The 8,988-nt window shown below is 40.4% G+C and overlaps 2 protein-coding genes across 3 annotated transcripts; one reads left to right on the plus strand and one right to left on the minus strand.

Moving 5' to 3' along the window:
- Nucleotides 1–1,223: 1,223 nt before the first annotated feature.
- her11 (hairy-related 11) lies at nt 1,224–4,405 on the minus strand. 2 transcript variants are annotated; one of them, XM_027283466.1, is made up of 5 exons: nt 4,160–4,405; nt 3,288–3,465; nt 2,321–2,416; nt 2,133–2,208; nt 1,224–2,029 (listed from the first exon to the last, which is right to left on the minus strand). In XM_027283466.1, the coding sequence occupies exons 2-5, from the start codon at nt 3,339–3,341 to the stop codon at nt 1,404–1,406; spliced, it is 852 nt and encodes a 283-aa protein (XP_027139267.1). In that variant the 5' UTR covers nt 3,342–3,465; nt 4,160–4,405; the 3' UTR covers nt 1,224–1,403. The 2 variants fall into 2 exon arrangements, with proteins under 2 accessions (XP_027139267.1, XP_019114049.2); XM_019258504.2 differs by lacking the exon at nt 4,160–4,405 and having other exon boundaries at nt 3,288–3,551.
- A 1,807-nt stretch (nt 4,406–6,212) lies between these two features.
- Nucleotides 6,213–7,482, plus strand: her5 (hairy-related 5). The gene is made up of 3 exons (XM_010732890.3): nt 6,213–6,347; nt 6,438–6,533; nt 6,626–7,482. The coding sequence occupies exons 1-3, from the start codon at nt 6,228–6,230 to the stop codon at nt 7,070–7,072; spliced, it is 663 nt and encodes a 220-aa protein (XP_010731192.3). The 5' UTR covers nt 6,213–6,227; the 3' UTR covers nt 7,073–7,482.
- The last annotated feature ends 1,506 nt before the right edge of the window (nt 7,483–8,988 follow it).

Consider the following 8,988-nt stretch of genomic DNA (forward strand, 5'->3'; position numbering starts at 1 on the left):
AAACACATACATATAAATGATAATTGTACTCAGAGAGCCTCGCATGTGTGTAGGATTCATGAGGATTTATTAACATGGAATAAATGTCATATAATATTCAAGTAAAAAGTATGTTTTTATTGGGCTTTAATCACCTGAAAATAAGAATCATTGTGTTTCTGTTTTACATTTAAAATGTGTTTTTTTTTATCTGCAGAGGCAGCGAGTTCATGTTTCTACAGAAACTCGTTCACGTGTTTCGCAGCCATCATAGTTTCTTCTATACATTATGTTATTCAGTTAATTTGCAACTTGAAACTTTACTGCTAGATGCCACTATGTCCTACACATTGGACCTTTAATAAGTTTTGAGTGGATTAATTTTTAAGTTTAAACTTTAAAGCATAGCATCTTTATAATCTTCCTAATCCAGACCTGGGAAATAAAGTCTTGAACTGCCTTTGACAATGACAGTTATATTTAACAAGAATGAATGTAGCCATCTCAGAGACATGTGATTGGTTTACTTAAGTCATAATTAATGTTATTAGTTCCACCTCATAGCTTGATAAGAGGTAAAAATCGAATTAGGCTTCTAACACTTGCCACAATGTAACCTAAATGAAGTGAGGCGATGGGAAACTTTTTTTTTTTCTCGTGGGAACAGAAATAAAGTGAGAAAATGAGCAGCTGAAGGACTTTTTATGACGTGTGAGACATCAGCACTTTGCATTAAGTGATGAAAAAAAAGACCAAATGAGAGCAGTTTTGGTCCACGTGAGGAACTTCAAGCGTGGGAGAAAAAACGCTTCACTAAAGTAAACAGATGAAATTAAAACACAATTAACTGAAAAGTTTTTTAGATATCAAAGTAACAAAAGGAAGCAGGTTGTGTGTGTATGTGTGTGTGTTGATGTGATAAAGTGTGAGGGTGATTATTACAGCCGAGTGTGAAGTGTGCGCTGCTTCAGGTCGACCTGATGCCTTCACACCAGCTCCCTCTAAAAAAAAACACAGATGTTGGTTCCCACCGTGCTTTTTATGCAACGACAGGTCAAAATGTTCTCCGTCTACGAGAAAATAAACAAATTAACATCTATTAGGATCATTTAGATGCGCTCTTTGTTGTTTTTAATGCCATATTTTATGTGCTGTCTAATATGAAGTACAAAATATGTAAATATCAGTGTGTAAGTGTCAAAAAACAACAATTTGCTCATAAGAAAACTGTGCAGACAACCTGAGACTTGGTAGGTTCATTTATTTATAAGAAGAAATACAAAATATAGACAATTTTAATCATATGTACACTATACATTTGCAGCATGCAGAGTTTTTCATCCTCTCCACAGCCACTGATTCACAGCTGCTCCCCCACTAGGTGGCTCCGCTGTGCTCAGTTTGTCAGTCTCTTGTCCATTTTATCAAAACCAAGGCCTCCACATGGTCGAGGAGGAGTTTGGTGGTGACCCCTCTCTCTGTGCAGCGTGTGGAGGGAGGCAGTGAAGGGCAGGAAGGCCGGAGTGTGGGACGGTGGGTGGGAAACTGAAGAAGGAGGTGTTGGAAGACAGAGGTGACAGGCTGGGAGGGAAGGTGAAGTGAGAGGCAAATGACGGGAAAGGAGGCGAGGTGGCGTATGTGGAGAAGGAGGGAGAAAGCCACGGGGAGGGGGGAGGCGACAGATAGTCGTGGCACGGTGTGGAGCACGAGTGAGGCTGAAATGGGGAGTGAGATGGAAACAACAACTTGGGAGAGTCTTCTTTCCTCTCAGTTGTGCAAACGCCGTCCACAGGTTGTTGTCTGGCCGCGTCCGTCTCCATCATTCTCTGGCTGAAGTCTGGTTTTGGCTGCTGGCTCTCCGTGTGACGCCTCAGCCCCTCGATCAGGCTCGTCCTCTGTGACGGTGTTATTTTCTGCATGTAGCTGGTCAGCTGGGCCACACACTGCTGGAAACCTGCACTCTCCATGGTAAAGAGAGCGGGAGCATTGGGCTCTGAGTGATGAGGGTTTACCACAAGAGGATGAGTCTTCATCTGAGTATGAGTAGAGTCTGCAACAAGTGAGAGAACAGCATAAAAATAAAGATTAAAACTGATTTGTTGCAACAGAAAAAGCATTTTTTCAAGAAGTGAATGAACTTTTTGTTGACTAACCATCTGTCCGCTTCTGAAGATATTCCACTGCAAAGTCAAGAATCTCCGCTTTCTCTATTTTAGGATTTTGCAGCCGCTAAGGGTGAAAACAGTGAAACAGGGAGAGAGAAACGTTTCATCATTGTAAAGTCATGACTCCTTTTAAAACACACACAAAGTCTGGATGTTTCTTTTTCTACAAGACTCACTGGATCAGACGTGTGATTCAACAGCAAACTTCTCAGCTCAGCCAGACTTTGATTTATTCGATCTCTTCTCTTCTTCTCCACAACTGGTTTCAGGACCTAGAAAGAGATAATCGTGGTGATGTTGTGGTTACTCATCAAGGTGGGTGTCACAGCTGCTTGACCACGTGTGTGCGTATATATATATACACCCATGTGATCCAATACAACAACTCTGCCATAAATTCTACTTTTATGAAGCTTATTATGTTAAATAACTATTATACTATTATATGGGTAAACACAGGCGTTGCAATGATACAAATTTAGGTTATTAAACTAAAAAGTCAGCCTCAAAATCAAGGAGAACAAAGTAATTGTCAGCTGATCTTTTTGTTTGGATGTGTCAGATTTTCCTCATCATGTCCGGGGTGCTTTCACAACACATATTAAGTGTATAATTTACTGAAGACCACAAAGGACAAGTTAAACTTCTGACACGTTCTCAGCTAAAACCAGATGGTCCTGTCTGATGAAGAGGGAGGATAAACATAATAATAACAACATAATTGTACATTTTAATGAGTGAGAGGCTTTAAGTCGACGTGAGATTCATTCAGGCAGCATGAGAGTGTAAAATCATATATTATAAGTTTTGTAAAAAGGACATGGCAGAGTTGTTGGAAGTGATGTATATTTATATATATACTGTATATATGCAGTAAAAATGGCACCATCTTCTATTTAAGCACCATTTACAAAAGGTTTATAAGCTATGTGTGATGCCTTAATGGTTTCTGTATAAATCAATGATAAGCCACTGATAAGAACAACTCTTGGGTTGCCAGGCTGTGAATTTAGTTGGTTATCATGTCTGCAGTTAAAATGTAAAAGAATATAAATAAAAAAAACAAACAATAAACACATTTAAAACATGAGTTATTTGCATTATTAGAAAGAAGTGGTTGATAACTGAATAAAAAGTTCTTACCCTCTTTCTAGTCCGGCCATCTTCCACAGTTGTGCTCTGTTGTCTCCTGGTCATGTTGTCGCGTGTTGTCCTGAGTGAAACAGCCTCCCTGAAGCCTGAGGGCGACCATAAGTAGACCTCGTGCTGCCTCTGATTGGCTGGCAGGTGTGAGTGACGACACTTATCGAAAGCTCGTGGGCTGTGGGTAAAAATCGAAACTACACTTCAAACAGACAATGTGTCACTATCAACATAACTAATAACTCCTGCAAAGATGAATAATGATATGACTAATAATCTGTAGATAGACTTTGGATAGGATGACATCACCGTCATCAGAGGCGGATTTCTAGTTGATCTTTCCACGCCACTCTTAAGATTAAAATATCATAGCTCGATAAGAGGTCAATATCGAAACTTTATTTTAATTTTATTCATTTCATTTGGCTTCTAACACTTCCCACAATGCACCGTGACTGAAGTGAGACGATGGGAAACTTTTTTCTCTCTCGTGGGAACAGAAATAAAGTGAGAAAACGAGCAGCTTAAGGATTTTTTATGACGTGTGAGACATCAGCACTTTGCATTAAGTGATAGAAAAAAAACGAGCAAATGAGATCAGACAATAATAACACTCTGATGTGTACATCTGCAGTAAATTAGATAACATTAAAATACAATTAACTGATAAAATGTTGATTTCTAGATACCAAAGTAACAAAATACAGGTCTCGCTCAGGTGTGTGTGTGTGTGTGTGTGTGTGTGTGTGTGTGTGTGTGAGGTGTGAGGATGATTATTACAGCCGAGTGTTAAGTGTGCGCTGCTTCGGGTCAGCCTGATGCCTTCACACCAGCTCCCTCGAAGAAAAAACACAGATGTTGACTTCTCAAACCTCGTCAGCTCCGTTTGATTTCAGCTCTTTTGTCAGTGTGGTCGACACACCCGACAGGTCACGATATTAGAAGTGTACGCTCCATTTCTCCACCACCAAAGAGGAGCCATATCCACTAATTAGTTTCCATCACAGGCTCAGGCGAGCACGTTATAGGACTTATTTATGGGGCGGGTCCACGTGGCTTTAATCCTATACACACTTTTTTTTTAAACATCCATACAGCCATTTAACAAAAAGAGTATCTGTGTTCTGTCATCACCTCCTATAATAAAACACTGTGATGGATACTTTGGTCAAACTCCTATAAGGAGTTTCCTTGGTAACCAACAGTGATCTCTGAGCCTCCACTAATCGCCCTCTCTTTGATTTGAAACGGAAGTATCATTGCCTCTGAAAAGCCACTTAATCTTACGGGATCCCCCGTGATCCCATCATCCCAGTGTTATCTCCACACTTGAGCCTATTATGGGGATCAGGGGGACCATAAATGCAGTGCGGAGAAAGCTACCCCAAACTCAGTCAACCTTTGGAAAATCATAAAAAATGATACATCCTAGATTAAAAAAAAAACAAACATTTAACACTATTCCCACACAGATAGACTCTAAAGCAAGCAGCCACGCCCTCTGACGGTAAAAACAACTTCACACAACACAAGTGTAGGTGTGATAAGGCAATTTGGCTGTAGACACGAGGCGAGGTCCTATTTGAAGATATGAGGGTGTGGTGTGGGGGGTTGGGATGGTTAAAAAAAAAAACGGCTTCACCAGCAACATTTATTTATATTTTACTCACATTTAGTAGAAAATAGTTTAGATAGTCCTCTTTATATTCTGTGTACCGCTGAAATAAAACTTTGTCGAGAACAGACTTCACCAAGTTTCACTCTTGTTCTCTTGGGTCTGCACTGCAACTCAGTGGTGCAAAGTAACTAAGTACATTTACTCAAGTACTACATGACTTCACTTTATCTCAGAGGCAAATATTGTAACTTTTACTCAACATTATTTGTAATTTTTATAACAGCTCCAGTTACTTCACAGGTTTAATATCCTTGCTGTCCAGTGAAATCTAGCATCTCTAAATGTTTCTGATAAAAAACAGACTCAGTTTTCAAATAAGAGGAATTTGCAACACAAACATTAAGTTAAAAATCAGGTAGTAGAAGATATAAATATATGTACAACATGTTTGTTTGTTTTTAAATAAAAGGAGCTTCAGAGTTTGTGCACTAGGTCACAGTGTGCAGAATATTTTAAACATGCAAGATATTTACCAAAACCCAAAAGAGCCAACATTTATATACCTGAATGATGAAGTTTGTCTTTGTGGGTTGAGAAAATTCTCTGCATCATCACAAAGTTTGGGCTGTTTTCTGAGCTCATGAAATGTTTTTATATATTGTAGTTTTCACAGGTCAGAGACACTACACACATATCATGATGTAGACCATGATGCATTGCTGCAGATTAAACTAACCAGCAGGATATAAAATATTTCAAACTAGTGCAAAATGCATATAAATGCAGGCATAACAGTGACATGGAACATTTTTTTAGTACTACTTTTGCTACTTTAAAAGTTGAAGTAATGAATGCAGGACTTTTATTTGTAGTGAAGTATTTTCACAGTGAGGTTTGTACTTTTACTGAAGTAAAGCCTCAGAATGACTGATGATTAAAAATATTTACCGTTGAAACACTTCACGCTAAACATCCAGTTTGCTTCATAAATCTTTTTTTGGGGACAGTTGTCCTTTAAATGATGTGAATTAAACACAAATAAGATAATACTGCATCTCTGTTATTGCTATATGTATGAGATATGGGTGGAAATGTGTATTTGATGTTTATTTTTGTATCTGTGTAGGCTTCGTACAGACTGTGTCCACAAATCTCCTCTTAAGGGCAATAAAGTATCTATCTGAGTGATGCAGCAGGATGTGTTGGCTGGATTTAGATAAATTCAGATTTTCTTCAGTGTCAAGGCCACGTGCTGAATGAATGAATGAGGGGCGTGTCCCGCAGGGGCGGGGTTATCCTCACAGACACATTAACAGATTGAAATGAGGACACAAACGTGCCATTTTCATTTTGGATTCACAGAGAGGACAAACACACCACAGACTTTCACCATGAAGGCTTTATCTTCACCAGAGTCTCCACGAAAAAGGACCATGAGGAGGGTGAGTTGCTGCAGTCTGACTCTTTAAAAGGAAACAAATCGTCTTAAATGTTGCTCAGTGTTGTAAATTTAACTTTACTTCATCCCAAAGGTGTCCAAACCTCTGATGGAGAAACGCAGACGGGAGCGGATCAACCACAGTCTGGAGACATTACGACTCCTGATGCTGGACAAGACTCACAACGAGGTAAAACTTTTAACTAGTTTGGCACATGGGTGGTTAAAGTCTAATATCAGACTGTCTGATTGGTAATTTGTACTCTCGTTTACTCCATTTAGAAACTGAATAATCCAAAGGTGGAGAAGGCAGAGATCCTGGAGAGTGTGGTCGATTTCCTGAAGACAGAGACGGAGGTGGGGAAAGGTCACCGGGCCGTGAAGAGAGTCCTATCCGGGGAGAAGAGACAGGCCTGTGCGCGCCAGACGACCAACTACCATGACGGCATGAGGTCCTGTCTGCTGAGGGTCAGCCACTTTATAGCCAGCAAGAGCCAGGAGTTAGGAGAAAGTGGAGGGAATGCAGTGCAGGGTACAGCTTCCTCTCCCGGGCATCTCCACAGGGCACTGATGCCCTCTCCTCCTGGTGACTCTGCTGCTCATCTGCTCCAGCATCACCGGACCTCTCATCCATACCTCACCCAGGTGACTGGCATCCACGGTGACACCAGGGAGTTGCTCTCTTCCACGCACAGCACTGATCCCGTGTGGAGGCCCTGGCCTCAGTAACAAGACTCTTGGACACAGATTTTTATTTTGTGCTATAGATGCAGACAGACTGTAAATATGTATTCTATTGTACAGCCTGGATCCTTTTGTACAGTGAAGATATTTTCCATGAAAACTCGTAAATTTTTTTAGCTTTACGGTCCTCGCGATTTTCACGCATTATGTTTTTTCATATGTGTTTTTTTTAGAGTTTAGCTGTAAATATGTTTTCATGCGGCACTGTGCGCAGATTGCTGTTATTTTTGCCGGGACGCGTGCGTAAAATCGCTTTATCTGCTTTTATCGACCTTTACAGCTTGATCTATTTTTGTATCTTTGCTCTGAGGTGTACATATTTGAGACATGATTGTGCTTTGTTGAATTCTCTGTCCCTGTTTACAATAAAAAGCACAATTTCCCTGATCATTCCAGATCCTGAGTGGCCTATTTGCTGTGTGAAAAGCTTGTACTTGAGCGGTCTTTTTTGGGGACATCCCACAGGACATTAACACGTACTTTATCCGGGCTGGACAGCACGTATTGCACATTTATCTATTGAAATGTTGATGATGAGGAGAAGTGCTGCTTCTATGATCTTTAAGTGCAGTTTTTTCAAATGTAGAAAGGAGAACTAGAGTGGTCATTCACACGCTGTCCAGCATCCAGACTGCTTCAGGTGTGGCAGCGTCCCAATCTACAAAATCCACTTTAGGAGTCCAAGTGTACCAGACTCAAATCCGGTTCAAGGTTAACTCTATATCTTAAAACAAACACTTGTATTTTTTATATGCTCGGCCCCCTTTGTTTGACCAGTAACAGGTGTTGAGCTGTTTTTTTTTACAACCCACTGAAGGTGCAGAATGACACTGTGCAGAGGCAGCTGACTCTGCTGATGGGGAGGCTGAACCATAAAACTCTCACAGAGTGAACATGTTGTGATTTAGTGTTTGCATAATTAAAAAATAATGTACTAAACATATACAGACCCAAATATATGGATATTTTACGGGTTATTTGGGTCGTTGCTGCTGTCTGCAAGTGGTTTTCAGGTTTGATGAAAGCATCTGGGTGCTGGGGAGTGTGGACAGCGTGTTAATGGCCACTGTCGTGTGCTTTTCTACATTTGAAAAACAGTACTCAGAGCTATGGGCTCCCGTCTATCAACATATAAATGCACACTTGAATGTCCCATAACTGCTCTCCATCCTGGGTTAAGTACCCTCGCAGGGTTATCTCCAGTAAAAGTGGGTGCAGGTAAAGGCGTTTTATAATCCATGGTGGCCTAATGTTTTACATTCAGTGGGGAATATACTTGAAATGTGGGATTACAGTCTGTAGATAAGGTTTATATACATTAGACAGGACCATTACGCACGGAGCTGTAGTCATGTAACATTTCGACCCTTAAAACAACTCGTCTATATTTAATTTGAATACTCGTATAAGATGTTGATCTTGTGACGCCCTGTTTGAGCCATCTTGTGAGACTTTTTCACGCACATTCCTTCAAAACCTGTTTGAAAAACGTTCTTTTATCAAAGCAGGTGTTAGTCCCGCTGGGCTGATCTCTGGACAGGATGCTCTTTTGTGCGCTTTTGAGCTTAAACCTCCTGAGAAAAGCTCAGAGGACTAAGTAAATCAATTAAAGTGGGGAATCAGATTATCAGGGCTTCTGTCTAAAGGAAGATTAAACAGGTCCAAGCAGCAGATTTTTATTGTCAGTGTAAACTAGGTAAGGATTAGTCCAATGCGGATGCATCTGCTTAAAGGTCTGTTTGCTTTGGACAAAAAAAAACGCACGGAGATGCAGCTGCACACTGACATGAAACTTAAATTAAAAGAAGTTTGTGCAGAGCTCAGAAAGTCAGCACACTGCTGAACTCTTCAATCAGCAGCTGTTTCTGCAAATGTTGTTTTTTATCACATCGGCGCCAAGT

This window comes from Larimichthys crocea, chromosome I, assembly GCF_000972845.2.
Source record: "Larimichthys crocea isolate SSNF chromosome I, L_crocea_2.0, whole genome shotgun sequence".
Taxonomy (NCBI): domain Eukaryota; kingdom Metazoa; phylum Chordata; class Actinopteri; family Sciaenidae; genus Larimichthys; species Larimichthys crocea.

Excerpts from the sequence above, each read along its gene's own strand:
- her5 (XM_010732890.3), top strand. The coding sequence starts at position 6,228 with ATGAGGACACAAACGTGCCATTTTCATTTTGGATTCACAGAGAGGACA. Across the intron at positions 6,348-6,437 it reads GAAAAAGGACCATGAGGAGG|GTGTCCAAACCTCTGATGGA; the intron begins GTGAGTTGCTGC and ends TTCATCCCAAAG. Across the intron at positions 6,534-6,625 it reads TGGACAAGACTCACAACGAG|AAACTGAATAATCCAAAGGT; the intron begins GTAAAACTTTTA and ends TACTCCATTTAG.
- her11 (XM_027283466.1), bottom strand. The coding sequence starts at position 3,341 with ATGACCAGGAGACAACAGAGCACAACTGTGGAAGATGGCCGGACTAGA. Across the intron at positions 2,417-3,287 it reads ATGGCCGGACTAGAAAGAGG|GTCCTGAAACCAGTTGTGGA; the intron begins GTAAGAACTTTT and ends ATCTCTTTCTAG. Across the intron at positions 2,030-2,132 it reads TCTTCAGAAGCGGACAGATG|ACTCTACTCATACTCAGATG; the intron begins GTTAGTCAACAA and ends CACTTGTTGCAG.